Source organism: Brassica napus, chromosome A9, assembly GCF_020379485.1.
Source record: "Brassica napus cultivar Da-Ae chromosome A9, Da-Ae, whole genome shotgun sequence".
In the NCBI taxonomy this organism is placed as follows: Eukaryota; Viridiplantae; Streptophyta; class Magnoliopsida; order Brassicales; family Brassicaceae; genus Brassica; species Brassica napus.
In genome coordinates, this window is record NC_063442.1 from 14,427,336 (window position 1) to 14,446,619 (window position 19,284).

The window sequence follows — 19,284 nt, forward strand, 5'->3', positions numbered from 1 at the left end:
TCAAATCATCAAAAGTTTAGTTTGCTTTAGAGATATGAAAGTAAGTATGTCCTTTTCCTCATTAGTTCATATGTATCAAGTAAAGAAATAGAGATACACATGCCCCTCAAGGATAACAATTTTTTTTCAAGGATAACTAATATATTCACTCAAAAGAAATTTATTTTAATAATTCGAAAGAGACTCCATATATATCCATGCCTATAACATTTCTACATTGTATCATACTAGTCTCAGAAAAATATACATGCAGTGTTAATAAAACTACCACTTATAGTATGCATCCGATATTGTTTATGTATGATAGTATGATAGTACAACTACATCATCAAAGTTTTAACATTGGCACCCAAAACAATTTTTCATCAAGGTTCTTGTTTGAAGAAACCCGAAGGAAACATCTCCTTCAAAAGCTCATAGTCGCTACCATGCTGAAACTCATGGTTTTGTTGCTGCTGATAATTAGGGTTTACATTCATGCTCGAGTATGGCACACGAAAGAGATCATCATGTGAGAAGCTTCTTGGAGTGTTGATAAAATTGGAACCTGGAGATAGAGACGATGATTTATAATCAGATGCGGCGGGTCCAGAAAACATTGCCGTGCGGCGAGTGGTCGGGATCGGGTGGTCGTGTTGACTCTCGTAGGTTGTGATCACGACTGTTGGATCTTGGTAAGATCTCTCAACTCTCTTCTTCACGTTGCACTTCTGCGTTGTACATCTATAGTAACTCCTGTGTTTTCGTAACACATATACTAATTGTTTTAGCATGTGACTTGTAATGTCGGTTACAAAATTAAGTTATATTTTGTATATTGTTATAACAAAATTGATTGAGTTTTCACATCAATGTCAACATTTTATATGGAATATATATAACTATTTCATATACTGTACATTATTATAATTTAAGAAAATATTATAAGATATTGAAAATAATTATTCTAGAAAGCATTGGCGGCTGGTAAATACATGCAAAATTTCACAACGAACTGGAGCTGACCATAATATATCGTTTTACTTTAAAACCCCTGAAATTTTGATTAAAAATAAAAATGAGGGAGGTTATTGAGAGATGAATTTGTATAGAGAATGAATTTTAAGAGTTGATAGATTTTTAAAAAATTATATGTATTCTGAAAATTTATATACATTGGCTTATGAAATTTGATCATAATTTTTTTAGATTGATATAGATTAACACGAATTTGTATTACCACTTTTTTTATTATTATTTTTGTAAAATAAATATACAATTGTTTTTCTAAATCTTAGAGCATGATTATTTATTTTTTCTTTCATATTAAGAAAATAATAATAGTGATACATAAAAATTGGGCAATTCTCTTAAATAATTTCTTTTAAATATTTAAGTTTTGTCATAAAAAGCACTTAAAGAGGAAAATGACCAAAAAAGGTTTCATTAAAAAGTCAAAAGACTATTTTACCCCTTATTTATAAATCCAATTTTTTAAATAATTCTTTAACTAATTTGTTCGAATTGTTTTTCAAATATTTGTCAATTTTTTGTCAATTTTTTTTTTTTAAATTCAAAATGATTTTTTAAACTATTTATTTTATTTTTATATTTATAAATATAATTATATATTCAAAATGATAAAACAATATAAAAATAATTATATATTCAAAAATGTAAAAGTATATAAAATGTAATGATTATAGTTTTGGGCATATAATATGGATTTAAAGTGCAATAGATAGTTGGTAAGTATAACTATTTTGTTGTCTAGTTTTTTTATCACATGGATTTTGAAAATCACATAGATACATATGATATTTTAAAAGTTGAATCTTATGATAAAAATGAATAGAATTCATCTCCCAATAATACTAGATTTAGTTAGAATTTGAGAATCAATAATAACTAAACTTTTTAAATAACAAGAGATTTGAATAGTTTTTGAATTTTTTTAAACAAATAACAATGGATTCTATTAAGATTTTTGAAATTCAAGAACCAATAACAATAGAATCTCAAAAAATTTAAAGTTCATAAGAATTCACTTATCAATACCCCATGAGTTGATTTAAATAAGTGTGTGAATGTGAACAATATTCTAAGAGATACAAAAGAACAATTAATTTTCTTACAAAATACAATACAACAACAATAAATTTGTAGAACTGAAAGCAAACACGACAGGCAATTAATTTTAAAAAAAAATAGTAAACGTATTACACAATGAAATCTTTCTTAGACCTTGAATGGACGTGGATAAAGAAAAAACTCAAAATATTTTAAATGAAATTTGGTCTTTGTTTTTTAAATAAAAAGTAAACATGAGAATTCTTTTAACATGAATATTAGATCGAATATTTTCAAAATGAGTGGAGAATTTATGGTTTAAGAATTTTAAAAAGTAAAACTGAACTAAAAGCTAGATTAACATTTCATGTTTCCTTAAGTTTCGAAAAAAATTCATTTTTTCATTAATTTATTGTACCTGGTTATTTATATAATTAAATATAACAGCTGAATAAAGTACCTCGGATAGGGACTGTTTTTGACTGCCTTTTGGCCGTACTTCCTCCAACGATAGCCGTCTTCGAGATGATCAACTTCGGTCTTAGTCATAAACGAGACTCGTGGCTCTCTTATCTTCTTCTCTTGATTCTTCTTTGTTTTAACTCTGAACCATATAAATATCACGCAATTGAATTAATGCTTTGTCATAATGGACCGTGTTGCATCGTACCATGCAACTGACTTTGAACAATATATAGTTAATAATGCTAAGCACCAAATGATTGCTGGACGTACAAGTTTTTACAACAATATTAGGTGGTAGTCTATCAAAAAATGGTACTCGTCTTTCTGTTTAAAAGGGTTCTTTAGGGGGCAGATAATTCATCAATGAATAAACAATTTTGGAATCAAAATATGCATTACAGGAAAATACTTAGCATTAATTTGTGATTGAAATGATTTTATTTATCTATCTTTCAAATATAAAACTAGCTAAACATGTTTTGTTTCATAAAAGCAGAATCGCTAAAGTAGCTTTAAAGAGATCTCATTTATGATATTCAAATTTTGTTCTGTATATGTATTTTCCGTATAGAACATTGTAAATTAAAATATCTTTTATTTATAATTAATCCTTCCGTTTTTTTAATATAAGTTATTTTAGAATTATGCACATAGATTAAAAAAATATTAATTTTTTATATTTTTTAAACAAAAACATCATTAATTAGTTACCTAACCACAAATCAACTAATAATAAAATAGAATATATATTATCACTGGTCATATAATATTAAGTGTTAATAAATTTACATAGAAAACTGAAAACGTATATAATTTGAAACATAAAATTTTTTATAAAACGACTTATATTAAAAAAACGGAGAAAGTATTAGTTAAAAAAACTTATGTTCGAGAAAAGGTTGGCCCTCAAACTGAAAAGAAAAAGAAATGCATTTTAAATTTCCGATGAAATAAAGTTTCGGTGTTTGATTAGCTAGAGTTTTGTTTTTGTATGCAAAAGATGAATAACGAATCATTTTCAGTGATAGAAAAAAAAAAAGTTTGATCATGATTCATGTGTTGATGAACTCTAAATATTTCCATCTTGCTTGGCTATATAAGAGTTTAACTACTAAAAACAAAACAAAATAACCACTAAAAACTATTATGAACTTTCTCAAAAACAGAAACTTACACTTTCTGAGAACGTTGTTTATCTCCTCCATCGTCAGCTTCTCTTTTCAATAGGCTCTTGCCAGAATTTTCGCCGTGATGATGATCAGCCTCACCGGAAGAAGGAGATGCAGAAACCCTAGTTTCATTCTCAGCGATTGCACCACCACCACCGACAACTTCGTGACTCTTGAGACTAGTATTATAGTTATAAGCATTATAAAAACCATTTTCTTGATCGATCGAAGGATTAAAAAACTCGCTGGAAGATGGCGAGGGCTCGAAACAAAATCCGAACGCTCCTTGAGAACTCGAGTGTAGATCAGAACCTATTTGTGATGAGATCATGTTTGCATTATAAGTGCATGGACCAGAAACGTAAGGGAGACTCATATTTTGGCTGTTAATGTTGTTGTAATGATTATACGATGAAGTATAGTGATAGTTGTTAAGATCTTTGGTTTCATTAGACATGATGAAGAACAAAGAGCTTCAGACCAAACAAAGAGAAGAGCTAGGAGATTTAGCAAAAAAAAAGAAAAAAGGAAAAAGATAAGAGCTTAAAGAAAGAAAGAAAGAAGACCAACTTTTTACGTTTATGATTTTTTAGTCGGTCTAAATTTGGTGATAGACTTTTGGGTCTTCTTGTATTTATACCGTTTGAAAACTATATATTGTTTAATATATTTTGCTAAATAAAATATAGTAAAAATGGCGTTTTAGAATATGATTAAATATTGACAAAAAATATGATTTAATAATAAACAAAACAATTTAAAAAACGAAGGTTGAATGAATAGTTTGAGTGTGAATGATTAAAAGGCTTGGGATTTGAATGACTTTTAATATTAAAACAAAACGAAATTTCTTTTATAGTTTGAGTTGACGAAAAGTATTTTACCTCCCAAACGGAGAGAGTTACAGAAGTGTCCTCGAGTAAGGAAACAATACTTGGCTTCGTTTCTTAAATGCTTAATGTGAACATAAACTCAAAACCATTTTTTCACAATTAAATTTCTTAAAGTCTTATGACAGATATGAAAAAGAATAATTATTTTTGGACAACTAAATTTTAAAACTCTTTACATATTTCACAAAAAAAGTTTTCTCTTACAGTGGATGTCCCATACTAACATATGAGGTGAGACAGGGCATTTTATCTGTAAATAAAAATTTACTATTCATTATTCGTTTCGATTAAGTTTAAAAATACGTATATCTCTAAATCTTCGAAGCAAAACAAATATTAAAAATTAACATACGTTAAAAACGATGCAAATCACAAATACTAAAAATTTAGATTCAGACATCCGTTTCGCTCTGATTTTTATACAAATAGATATACATCTACAATTAAATATAGAATTTTAAATGTATAATTTTCTATAATTATTATTTTAAAATATAATATTATTAATTTTATTTATAAAAGTTACTTATAGAAATATTAAATTAAGAAAGGAACATAAAATATTTATAAAACAACAATTTTATAAAAACAATGTTTTATAAAAAAAAATCTAAGTAGTTTAAAATAATTATGGAACATATATTTTTAATAGGGATTTTTGCCAAAACTAACCCACAACTTGATTTTAATCCCAAACCTATACCCAAACTTGAATCAAATGCAAAACTAACCTAAAAGCCTAGTGAAATTACAGCTCAGCCCCTTGTGACCAAACAAAAAAACAGAAGCCATTTTTACGAATATAGCCCCAGTAAATCGTCTGAGTCGTCTAAGATGTTGGAAGTCATCTGGACGACTGAAGTGTAAGTCGTTTGGTACCAGTTTATTTTAAAAATAATTTATAAATCTTGTAAAAAATATTTTGGTGCGTGAAAAATAAAAATCAAGTAATTATAAACAGTTTTAAGTGATATAAATTAAGATATGATAAAATTGATTTGTTTTGAAGATAGATGAGTGGAAGTAGTGAATCATGAAATACTTTGGTTTAGGAGTTTGGCAAACATATGTTGTAGTATTGTATGTATTGTTAGGGTTAGATTTTGGAAAACTAAAGTGGAATCCAAGCTTGTCTTTGTAGAGGAATGATCTATAATAGTTTTGTTTGTGATCTGTTTTGTGAATTGCATGTCTACTCTTTTAGTTGTGAATTTTTTGTAAAATCAGTAATAATGTTTTCCAAGATGTATTAAATGTGCTAACAATGTGTTTACACATTTACAAATCAATGAAATAATAGACTTCAGTAGCCTTTTTCTTATCTTTGGATCTCTCATATGCAATAATAAACTCCAATGACCTTTTTCTCATCTTAATAAACAAGAATGTTGGTAGCTTCATATTGATACAACATTTTAAGAAGCATTTAACCCTTCTTCCAACTCATAACAATAGTCATCATTATTGTCTATAACAATAATACTTAAGAGATGGAAACAAACAATAGTAACTAGTCAAAGCATATCATATTTTTTTATAAGTTTATCTTGAAAAACTTAGTCAAATTTAGTAAAACTAAGGGAGAGAACATATTTTGTAAATATGAGTTTTACATATCTTGAAGTTACTTATCACTCTTAAAAATACAAGTTATTCAAAAACTAACGTAGAAGACTTAAAAACTAGCGGAGAAGACGCGGACGACTTCAATCTAAGTTGTCTAGACGACTAAACTATACGTCGTCTGGTCAACGCAGGAGTTATTTTTGCAATTGACTTTGAAATCTGTTATTTCGGACGCCTGAAAGTTAAGTCGTCTACTATTGTTTGGTTAAAAAAAAACTCCAAAAAGCTAGACGACTTACATTTCAGTCGTCAGAGGTTAGTTTTGCATTTGACTGGATTATTTCAGAAGTTTCACTTTTTGGACGACTTACATTTCAGTCGTCTAGTGAAAATTAAAATAATAATATTTTTTAAAAAGTAGACGACTTACAGTTAAGTCGTCATAGGTTAGTTTTGCAATTGAAAAAAAAAACTTCAAGATTTAATTATATACATACGACTTATAATTCAGTCGTCCATGAGACGACTTATAATTCAGTCGTCCATGAGACGACTGAAATGTAAGTCGTCCAGGATTTACCAGGTTTGACCAGAATCTCGGAAAAAAATCCTGGACGACTTACAATTAAGTCGTCTGGTGGACGACTGAATTATAAGTCGTCTGTGTATAATTAAATCTTGAAGTTTTTTTTTTCAATTGCAAAACTAACCTATGACTACTTAATTGTAAGTCGTTTACTTTTTAAAAAATATTATTATTTTAATTTTCGCCAGACGACTGAAATGTAAGTCGTCTGGGGAAGTCAAACTTCTGAAATTATCCAGTCAAATGCAAAACTAACCTATGACGACTGAAATGTAAGTCGTCTAGGTTCTTTGGAAATTTTTTTGAAACCAAACAATAGTATACGACTTAACTTTCAGTCGTCTCAGGTTACAGGTTTCAAAGTCAATTGCAAAAATAACCTCTGCGTTGACCAGACGACTTTCAGGTAAGTCGTCTACAGCCAGACGACTTCCAGGTAAGTCGTCTACAGCCAGACGACTTCCCAAGTAAGTCGTCTGACGAATAGATCTGGAAAAAAACTCGATGTCATACCTTAAATTGGTGAGATAAGTTACTTAGCATACATAAGGCTTCTCCATGCACACAGAATCACAAACGAAAGTCACCCACCCAGAATCGTTAGCTTCTATGACTCTATGAACCATAAAAATTTTAGAATCAAAATCTTGGGTTTTTTTAGCTCATTGTGGAGAGAAAGTGAGAGATATGTTGTGTTTAGTTCACAAGAATGGAAAAAGAAGAAGGGTAAATCAATTTTGAGAGCATTAAGAGCTTCAAATTGGTTGTTCATGGTGGTTGTGGTATTGATGACAATGGCAATCTTGTAATTACTTGAAGATGATGAGGGTGAGAGAGTAAAGATGTCATTTTCGAAAAAAAAAAAAATTGATGGTATTTTTGTAAATTATATGAACTTGTGGGGTGAATAGAGCAAAACTAATTTTCAAAAAAATGGAGGTTAGTTTTGTGTTTGACTTTAAGTTGTAGGTCAATTTTGCAAAAAGCCCTTTTTAATAATCTTTACTTTTATTTATTATATACAAAGATTTTTTTTAAAGCAATTTTGTATAGGTTTTTTCTAGATTTTTTTTGAATTTCATAAAATGGATGAGATATCTGTAGATATCCATAAATATTTGTAAAAAAATTTGGATATCCAAAATAAAACAAATAAAAAAATTATCCATTAAATACAAAACAAAACACAAATACTTAAAAAGTATAGTAGTATTCGATATGTGTCCACCTTTACGTAGTAGTACTTATTTGGGTCTTTTAGCATGCTACATTTTTATTGTGGTTTTCAAGTAAAACGTGAAATCTATCTTATCCCTTTGTAGTTATTAAATGAAACTAACTTTTAGTTACATGTTTATTACAACAGTTACCACTGAAGTTAACTCAATTTCTAAGATTTTTTTTTTCTGATAACGAAAGACTATTCTATTTTTCAAACTTGAGGTGATAACCAGACCGAAATATAACAACCAATAAAATAAAGTCTTCTATAGAAAGATCTTGTCGTTCTAGCTAAAGAGTCCGGAATCTGATTTTGCGCTCGTGGAATATGAGTAATCTTGAAGTTCGATAAACATATCTGCAGGGTCTCTATTCTCTCTAATTATGTTGAAAATCTTGACCAAATTTGGAGCTCCTTAATCATGACGATCAAATCTTTCCAGTCCGTTCCGAAGCTCTAATATGTCGAATGCTGAATCATGCTCTCTATCGTCCATTTTAATGCTTCCACTTCTAAATGCATGGCAGACTCTCGCCGAATATAGTTTCATGTCCCTGTAAATTGAACTCTTTCCAAATTATCTACCCAAGTCCATCCATACTCGATAAACTATACCGTAAAAGACCATGACCCATCGCACATGTTACCCAAACTTAAGATTCGAGGTTCGTCGATATTTCTAAGATCTTTATTAAAGTTATTTCAGTCATATTTGTTACATGTATAATAAACATATTGTGCATCTAATCGCATGTGATTATTATCTATACTTTTTCGGGTTTAGGAAATAATAACTCACGAACATGATTTATCATTTTATACAGTAATGTCAATTTATTCTAACTCCAAATTATGCGATTATATTATAAGATTTTCATACATTTACGAATAGTTACTTAATAATCTAAATGTTGTTTTGGTGAAAGAATCCAAAAACAAATCGACAAAAATACGTAGCATAGTCTTTTCAGTACATGAATATGTTAAAAATATTTTCTAGCCTAATAAATTATTCTAACAAAAATATATAGTATAATGTTTATTATTTTAATTTTAAACGAATTTATGAAATATTAATAAGTTTTTTTTTTCTATATTACTAAATTAAGAACATTTTCAGTTTAGCAATATACTACCTTTCGTCCAAAAAAAAGCAATATACTACCTATACTCTTTAAGATATACTGGAACACTGCAGGTTAAAAAATTCATAACAAATATGTAAAATCATAACTTAGCTTAAAATTCTTAAGAAATATTCTTCAGTTGATAACTTGATTTTTATTTTATTCGTAAAAGTAGTTGATAACTTGATGTTAGTAGTATATTACTAACACTGTTAGAATACACACTTGAAGCACTCATTATTTTTCATCAGTTTCTAAATTGTCAAACTAAATGAATAAAAAATATGGCAAAACGTGAATCAAATTCTTGTTTATCTTAATATATAGAGATGTGGAAGAAGGTGGGAACAATCTCGTGTGTAGAAGCCGATGACAAATGCTAAACCGGTTACCTGAGCGGTCATCTTTATATAAAGAAGGCAACAACAAAGGCCGAGTATCGTGAGGTTATTAGGATAACACGTGTTAGTTACAGCAGCGGAATTTGACCGTAACCGACACATGACCTTGCACGTGGTGGACTATTCCATCTGGGTCCCTCAACCCTAATAAATATCAATATTAGACGTTATTTTGTGAATATAATATTTCATGTCAAGAGGCATGATTACAAGTTAAGAAACTTTCTTATAAAAACTAAATAAAACTAGAAACTTATAAAAAACTTCTCATGGATGTAGTTTGTATGTTTTATGTAAATCAATTGGGACTAAGCTTAATTTAGATATACAACTCAGTAACTAATTTTAAAGACTTAAAATATGACAAAAGTATGTTACAAATACTCATTTACAAAAAAAAAGGTTACAAATATAAGATTGAAATTACAGGATAAGGAAAATATGACTGATATGCTGACAGATTACCAACGTCATCAACGCTTTACAAATCTCTTTTCGGTCTTCACATTATAAGTTGGAACTATCCTCAAACATGTAAAATGAACATTAAAATAATAAAAGAATATATATGGTTAAATTAATGAATTATCATATACTCCCCATGTTTATATAATGTTCTAGCTTTAACATACAAATTAAGAAAAGTTTACTTTTACCAAAAGTATTTGATTACAACAAAAAAATAACCAAATATTATTAATCATTGCTATTCTAAACTAATAAAAAAAAGCAACATATTAACATTTAATATTTTAATCACTTATTTTAATAGTTTTACATAAAAAAATTTCAAAACAATCTTACAAATTAAAACAAAAATATCTTCTAAAATATCATACAAATAGAAATAGAGGGAGTATAACAGTCTCTCCATTTATTAATATAAGTCGTTTTAGAAAAAATTGTATGTTCTAAATTATATGATGTTTTCGATTTTCTATGTAAAAATTATCAACATTTAATGTTCTATGACCAATGATAATATACCTTCTATTTTATTATTGGTTAATTTGTGGTTAGGTAAATAACTAATGTTGTTTTTGTTTAGAAAATATAAAAAAATATGATTTTTTTAATCTATATTCATAATTATAAAACAACTTATATTAAAAACGGAAGGAGTATATTTAATGCTTTTAAAAATAAAAATTATTGTATATAGTAAAAATAGTGGAATTGTTGGAGAATAACATATAACAAAATTCCAATAATGACAAAGAAGTGAGCATATATTGACTTTACAAAGTTTACATTTGTTCGGTCAACATGATTTTTTCCTCTTTCTTTTGTCAACTGGTTTTTTTTTCTCTTTTAATAGTTCAAAACATCATATCTAAGAGTTTCTTGTGTTCATAGGCTAATAAAATGATAATGGTTCACTTACGCTTCTTTGCGTTTTTTTTTTCTAACTCTTTTGCAATCAAATTCTATAGAAGTTTTTTTTTTTTTTTTTTTTTTGGTCTAAATGTTAAGATTTATACCAGTTTTTTAGTTTTTTACATGTTGTGAACCACAACTTATTACACAAAAGAAAAAGAGCAAAGAACACAAGAGCAGCAGCAACCGAAAGAGAGAAAAGAGCAGCACTAACTATAAGGGGAGATAAAGCAGAAATAGAGCTCAAGAAGAGAAGGAGAGCGAACAGTCGCTGCGGGCCTAGGCACAGAAAGGAGCCTATCACGCATTGCACGATCCACCACCCTGAAAGTAGCTTCCTGAGATGTCGAGACGCCTTTGAAGATACGAGCATTCCGCTCACGCCAAAGGGAGTAGATGACGACCTGGTTGAGGAGCTTCAAAACCGCTACAGCGCGAGGAGCATGAGGGCCCTGAAGGTTGAGACACAAGCTGACAACTGCAGCTAGAGATGCCGGTGGAGACGCCATGTACCTGCCACAGAAACGACTCCAAGTAGCAACCGCAAAAGAACAATCGAAGAATAAATGACTAATAGACTCATCAGCGAGAGAGCAAAGGACACAACCTGGCGGAACTTGTAGTCCCCATGAGATTAGACGATCTCGGGTTGGTAATCTACCAAGGAAAGCAGTCCAAGAGATAAAGGAATATCGAGGAACTTCCTCCTTAAACCAAACTACCTTGTGCCAATCAACGGGGGGGGGGGGGGTTAGGGACTCGGATTCTCTCCCAAGTAACCCTCGATGAGAAAGATGGAGCAAAACCACCAGAACCCTGCCTCCACAAATACACATCATCGCTGCAAGCTGCAGATGGAACCGACATAGTAGATAGAATAATCTGAAGGGTCAGAGCATTTTCGGAGCGCGCCGGTGGCAGGTTCCAGTGACCGTTACGAACAACTTGAGAGACTGTGGCTGAGAGAGGAATCCTAAGAGACCTCGGCCCGGATGAACCTAGTAGGAGGATTAAAGGACCTAACTCAGTCCAATAGTCGTACCAGAACAACGCTTTGGACCCATTACCAACGTTGCATCGGAGAAACAGCGACAGGTCTTGCTTCAGCTGTAACATGCTCCTAACTGTACTCGAAATGTCATCGCGTCTTCACTTTCTTTGCCATGTCAACAACTTCTAAACCTCTTCTTCAAATGAGAAAACTCATTCCTTGATTTACTTAGACAATGCTTCTCCTTCTTCGGTTTCAAAACGTCGATCTCCTCTTGCTCGGTTTTTATCGATTTTCTCGTACCGGCAGAAAACTGTCTTTCGACCATGACCGTTCCTCGCTTCGACCATGACTAAGGTCAAGGTCTTTGACTTTTCTACTTATGAGCAGGGTCATTACAACGTTAGTACAAGATCCGCCATCAATGATCAAGCTACATACCTTGTGATCAACACTACATCTTGTGTGAAAGATGTTCTCCCGTTGGATGGTCTCTGGATTAAAGAGGGTGCTAAGAGCTCTCCGGGTCACTAGCAGCTCGCCTGTCTCCGGGTAGTCGGTTACTTCCTCATCCGAGAGCACTGTCTCGCCCTCTGCCTCATCTTGGGATTCATACTCGCCATCCCCCTTTAGGACCATCACTCGTTTGTTTGGACAATCCCGGGCGTAGTGGCCCTTGCTCTGACACTTATAACAAATGATGTCACGAGTACGCAAAGTTTGGGCTTCAGTCTTACCCTGCTCCGGTTTGTATGCATTGGACGAGTCAGCCTGGTTTGTCTTGAATCAGCTCTCAATCTCAATCGCCTTGCCCTTGTCGCCTTGCTTTGAGCCCGGTTGAGTCCATGCAGGCTTGCTGCGGCTGGTGCTGGCCGTCTTGCGCTTGATGTGCTGCCCGGCTTGCGTAGCAAAGTGCAGTAGGTCGTTGAAGTCTTCATACTGTTGTCTCTCCACCTTGCGGGCAATGCGGTCTTGCAGCCCTTCCAGGAATTGGGACATCATCGTCTCTTCGGGCTCGTCGATCTCAAGCTTATTCCTAAGTGCCTCAAACTCCTCAAAGTATTCCTCCACAGTCTTAGTTCCCTGCATAAGTTTACGAAAAAGTTTTAGCACATCACGCTGGTAGTAAGATGGAATGTACCTCGCACGAAGCTTGGTCCGCATCTCGGTCCAATTACGCGCTCTCCACACTGGCCCGGACTTGGCGACGTCTCGATCCCACCATGAAAGAGCATTGTCCGTCAGCTGGGCTGCTGCTAGGGCAACCTTCCTCGCCTCGCTATATTAGTAATAGTCGAAGATGTACTCCATGCGCTTCTCCCACACGATGTAGGCATCCGGATCAACCTTGCCGGCAAATGTTGGGGGAAGAAGCTTAAGCGCCTTGCCTCCTAACCATGGCTCTTCCTCCTCTCGGTCTCCACCTCCTCTATGGTTGCGGCCTCCTCCTACTTGGGCCCGGGGTCCTCGCGCGTTCCTCCTCCCTCCCCGGTTTGGCCTCTCCTCGTCCTGACTGCGCGTATCATCAGTACTGTCCGCGTCCGAGTCAGTGTCATGCGGATCCGGCTGATTCCTTCCGGGTGGTCGAGGTCCGTTGGGCCTGCCTCCCTGCCGTAGCTGAGCAAGCTCGGCGGTGATAGCCCTAAGACTCGCCCTCAGCTCTTCATTGTCAGCTAGGAGCTGAGCGTTTATGGCCGCTTGGTCTTGACCTACATCTCCCATAGTTTCTGAAAAAGATACTCAAAGAAAATATCAAAGGCAAGAGGGTTTAAATAGAGGCTTGGGTCAGATACTAGAGTATCGACCAAGACAAAGAGTAAATGCAAAATTTAAAGATGAAAATCGAATCAAGATTGAAAAAGGAAAGTGGGAATATTTTTTTGATTTTCGAAAGCTTGGAAGGAAAGCAAAACTATTTGATTTTTTTTTTTTTTAAATGCAAAAATCGAAAACTTGGAGAACAATCCGAAAATTTCAAAATATGGAAAGTAAATATGTTTTTTTTTTGAAGTGCAACGGTTAGGGTTCAGAAAGAACTGAGTTTCACAGGAAACTTCAGCTCTGATACCAAAATGTTGTAGGCACAGGACGGATGGTCGGATTGGACGGACGGACGGCCGGTCGGATGGCCGTTCCGCGGTTCAGCCTTGGCTCGGATGGACGGTACCGGCCGGGTCGTCTCTTGTTTGGGATTGTACCTGAAACAGATATGAACTTTTATGAGTTTTCAATAGAAACAAGAAGAGAAACCGAGAGACTAATGGATGAATGATAAATAAGCAAGATATGATTCTTTTGGGTTTTATAAAATCGATGAATGAAATCTAGAACAAAAGATAGAGAAAAGAGAAGTTTGGCGATGGAATCTGTTGCTGGACGTGTGTCTCTCTCAACAAGATGCCAAGGACGGATGGAAGGATAGATATGGATCCAGCTCTTGCTGGACGTATGTCTCTCTCAAGATTCGGACAAGGAATGGAATGGATCAAAGGACTCCACAAAGAACAATGGATCGGTTCTTTGATATGTCAGACGGCTGCTCTCAATGGTTTCACACAACTGAAAGACTTAGGGTTTCTTTGCTAAAGCAAAAAAGATTTCATAAAAAGACTTAGCCGAAAATTGGCAACTACAAAGGTTTAAATAGGTGTTCCTCAATGGACTTTAAAAGATAAAAAGGCCTAGACAAATGGCCAAAGTCTTAACCGAAATAAATTAAAGAAAAACAATAGACCGGTCGCGGTTTGAGATGTCCGGATCAGAACTCATAGTATGCTTGCATGTTGCCACATTAAAACCCTTCGGGAAAACCCAGTGGGACAAAACCCGATAAGGAAAAAGAGTACACCACATACTACTCCTTCTGATGGTCGGCTATATCTCTGAACCCGAAGCAATTTGGTTGGATGGATTGAGTATGAAGGTGGAAATGATCAGGCCGGCTTCATTCTGGCCGATGGAGGAGAACAGGCTTGAATGGAAGGGCTCTGGAACCTCTAATGGTTCGCAGGTGTCTTCCAGCTTTAAGTCAGACAACTCCTGGATCAATAGTTGCTTGAATTCGGTTTGTTCCTGTGCAAGCAACTCCTGGACAGCTTTAGCAAATCCAGCTCTTATAACCCTTGAGCCGGACCTTGTGGTAGGACCTTTGCGGATGATGGGAACCTCAGTCGTGGTTACTACAACACCTAAGACTGGCTGGTACGTTTCCTCGATCCATGGCCGTCCCAACGATCTTATTCAGGATCGGGGATGCGACATGGGCTGTCTGTTCAGTACACAAAGGCGTCTGTGGGTTTCCGCCAGCACACAAAGGATGAGTTTGCCTGTAACTCCACAGGATTCTTGCCATTGATCCATGGCCCTCGTAGCCTGTCGATCGAAAATGAGTTTGCCTGTAAAAAATTTTCATTAGTAATTTTATCAATATCCCTTTGGGCATGAAGTATTTGACTAGACAATTTGTTTAAATATAGCATGACTGGTGATACGAAGCGGTCATGCATGTCGTCGTAAGTATGCAGCCTATCATCCATGGCTGAAATCTTAGCGTCAAGCGATGTGATGGTACACACGTCGATCGATGTGGCTGGTTGTTGGTCCTTCTTGCGAATGGTGTCTAGATCTTGCTGTAGTACCTCGATTTTAGTGCTCAGCCAGTCCACGTTGTTGTTGAGAGGGTAGTACATGTCGTTTATCCTCGTGGTGATGTATGAGACTTCCCATTCAGCCTTGTGTTCTGCTGAACATTGAGGTTCTGCAGGGATCTGGGCTGTCGGAAGACTGACGTTGATCGATGGTGTGGTGCGTCGATCGATGCTGAGGTCCTGGCTTCCTTCTCAAGTTGCTGTCGTAAACTCTCAATTTCTGTCCTCATTTCTACCATACTTCTGAAAATCTCATTGTCGCCTCTATCCAAAGGTTGATGTGTATTTTCTACCAATGATTTGAGCTCCTCTCCCAGTTTTTCCTGAGCTCCACAAATACCAGTCACCATCTCGTTGATTTCATCTTTGGTGTAGAGTTATGGTGCCAGTCTTGTGAGTGTGAAGGAAGTGGCTTGTTCTGGAAGACAGATGTGGCTCTCTTCAAAAAGAGATGCTCTTTCCAATAATTTCCTGATGTCGTCCTTTGTGACAGGTATCATCTCACCATCTACGCCTCGTGCGTGTCCACACTCATCTCTGTAGACTCCATACTCGTCCCTTCGTTCCCAAGTGAACTTTCTGGCTCTGTACATGTCAAAAGCGCGGTATCCAAATTCATAACGTCTGTCGATCGACGTCTGGTCATCCTTATCGGTCGACATTGGTGTTATCCTGTCGATCGATGTCTGAGTTGTCCCGTCGATCGATGCTTGGCCTTTTGGTTGGCATGATAGATATGGATTGATTTCTGTTGTGGCGACTCCTACGTGTTTGTTTGGATTGGTTTGAATGACGTCTGGAGTGCCACGTTGCTGTGAGAATAGGTTGTCAGGTCCATTGGCCACTTGAAGGATATCTGCTATGTCCTCTCTGGACACTTGTAAGATCCTTCCATCTATTGCACGTGCGTTGCCATCAGGGTCCCTGAAAATACCAAATGCATCAGGTGTTAGAAAACTGTAATCAATGTTTGCATTATTATTCAATTTAGAAATAGAAAGATTAGGTTTAAGAGTAGTATCGATCGATGTTGATACAGATGCATCGAGCGAGGGCAGAATAATTTCTGCAGAAATTGTGTTCTTGAGATGATTGCTCTTCATGGATTTTCCTGTTGATATAGACGGAAGAGTGTTCATCTTTTCTGCTTGTGTGTCTGCTCTGGTGTGTGGAGGTGGTTTCAGGGGTGCAAAACGTTTTAAATAGGTATCTATAAACCTAGTTGGAGAGGGAATATTCTCCTGCTCCTGGATTTTCGCTCCGGCGCAAATATCGATCGATGTTCCTATATGGGTGTCGATCGATGTGAGCGGTTGTTTTGCTGGACGAGGGTGGGTATCAACCGATGTGGAGTGCACTTCGTCGAACGATGTTGGAAACGTGTTGGTGAACTTATGTGTTTCAAATCTTTCATCCTGCAAAGACATTTCTATTGCACGTTCCTTCCAATAATCATCATCGTATTCCTCTGTATGTTCCTCGTTAGGTGATGTAATTACAATGTCAACTGCAAAACATTCATGGAAACCACTGTCTTCACAACTGCCTATGGAATAATCATCACGTGCTCTCTTGCTTGGAGGTTGGAAGGCAAAGTGTGGATAACAATGATTAGGTAGAGTGAAATGGTCAACCGGCTGATCAACGTCGAGCGATGTTTTGTTGCGGTCATCGGTCACCGTTGACTCATTGGAATCGATCGATGGAAAAGTGTGGGTGTCTATCGATTCCGAGTACTCTGTTTCGTACTCTGATTCGTACTCTGCTCCATAATGGCATGCGCCAATGAAGCCAAGTTCTTTCCCGTAATCCACAAAATTAATAATTTTTCTCTTAGGTCGGATAGGGTCGTAGTGGATGTTGGGGTCTATCAGCATCAGACACAATTTGTTTTTGTTCATGTCACAAACAGCTCCTATTGTAGCTAGGAAAGATCTTCCAAGCAGAAGTGAAGAGTTCTAGTTAAGTTTGATGTCTAAGACATGAAAATCTACCGGGACAAGGGCATTACCAATCTGTACCTCCAGATCTCTTATGAAACCTCCTGTTGAAGATCCACGAAGGTGAAGGATTCTGTTGAAGGTTCGATGGTCAAACCAAGATGGTCTGCCATGATCCTAGGGAGGATACTAACTGATGCTCCTGTGTCACACATTGAATGGGGAAATTCAACACCCTTGACTACGCATGGTATTGCAAACTTCCCAGGATCACTCTTCTTCGACAATGTGATCATGTGTCTCATCTTCTCTCTGACTTGATGAAACATTCTCCTAATGTCTTCCTCAGTTACCTTTCTTTCTCTGAAGAACATCCACAACCTGTGTGTGAAGTAAGCTTCATCAAAAGGTTTTTCGATTGGAATTCTGAGGATTCTTTTAGTGAAACCATCCATCTCCTTATCGTTAGCTTCCCTCTTAAGGTACTTAGGAATTTTCTCCTTTCTTTTCCTTAACCTTCTCCCTTCAGTTTCCTGATCTTCTTGAACTGGTTCTGGTGAACTATTTAAAGGGTTGGGTTTTGGTTCGGGTGGGCTATCTATTGGTTTAGGTGGTGTTTTGAGTGCGTTGATATAGTCATTATCGACTGAGGGTAACCGCACTCGGTATGTCAGAGGTGCCTGTCGATCGATGGGAGGTGTGTTGTGACGATCGACGTCGAACTCACTCTGTCGATCGATGGTTGGGTCAACCGATCGATCGATTTTATCATAGAAAGGGGAGGGTGGGTGAGGATGCTTAGCTGCGAATTCCTCATGAGTTAGAATTCGAACTGCATTGCATTCAGTCGATTTAGCGGACGACGTCGATCGATAACTGGAGTAATCCATCCATCGATTTTCGTCATGGTCTGTCGATTGATGCGAGTTCATCGACATCGGTCGACACCATTGGGATCCGCCGAGACTCATGGAGCTTTCGATTTCGAAGTCTCCTTCCTCAAGCTTTTCATGTCTCACCACTTGCCAGAAATCATCATCTATGATGGCATTTACGTGGTGTTTTCCTTTGTCAGCTCCTGCCTCTCTAGCGAATGCTTCTTGCCTCTTTATAGTTTTGCCAGTCTGAATCACTTGTGTTTCAAGTGTTCTCACCTGAGTCCCTAAGGTCTCGATTTTGGTGTTCAGATTGTTGTAGGCGGAGTCTATTTTACCGTTGAAATCCACGGTGATATGTTGTTGTCCCAACAGTACTCGATCAAGCATTTCTTCGATCTTGCTTTCATGAGTCTGGGGTGGTGGATTCTGGTAGTAGGAGTTCGAGTAGCTTTTGCTGTTGTTGTGAACTCTGGTTACTTCTTTGACCATTTCCAAAGAAGTTTCTGTTTCCGCCCTGGTTTCCAAATTTCTGGAATCCGATACCTCCGATGAAGTTCACATTTTCTTCTCCTTCCATATCTGCTACTTCTCCTTCAGCTAAACAGACTTGCTTCCTAAGAAGCTCGTGCACCACATCTAACTTAGCTCTTACTTCGTCCATATGTTCCTTCCCGATAGAAGCTACAGACTTCTTCCGTTCAGAGTCAGTGTTTTTGGTGTTGCTGCTGTTAGCAAGGTTTTCGATAAGTCTCACAGCTTCTAACGGATTCCGAGTAGTGAAGTTTCCTTCACTCGCCGTATCAAGAGCCATTTGATACTGTAAGGCGAGACCTCGAAAGAAAATGCTTAGCAGCTGCACTTCGTTAAATCCGTGGTGTGGACAGTCTCGCTGGAAGAACCTAAATCTAATCCACGCATCTTTGAAGGACTCTCCAGCCTCCTGCGAGAATGTGGATATTTTGTTTCGAAGTTC

The 19,284-nt window shown here is 35.8% G+C and overlaps 1 protein-coding gene, 1 non-coding gene and 1 pseudogene across 2 annotated transcripts; 1 reads left to right on the forward strand and 2 right to left on the reverse strand.

Annotated features, from left to right (window-relative positions):
- Positions 1-345: 345 nt before the first annotated feature.
- LOC106364434 (probable WRKY transcription factor 8) lies at positions 346-4,284 on the reverse strand. Its single transcript, NM_001315614.1, is given in 3 exon segments — positions 346-735; positions 2,510-2,653; positions 3,689-4,284. Coding segments are annotated over 3 exon segments (966 nt in total). The 5' UTR covers positions 4,141-4,284; the 3' UTR covers positions 346-365.
- Positions 4,285-10,699: 6,415 nt separating this feature from the next.
- LOC125578283 lies at positions 10,700-12,184 on the reverse strand (annotated as a pseudogene).
- Positions 12,185-19,177: 6,993 nt separating this feature from the next.
- Positions 19,178-19,284, forward strand: LOC125578762. Its single transcript, XR_007316845.1, has one exon. It is a non-coding gene; the product is annotated as a small nucleolar RNA R71 (small nucleolar RNA).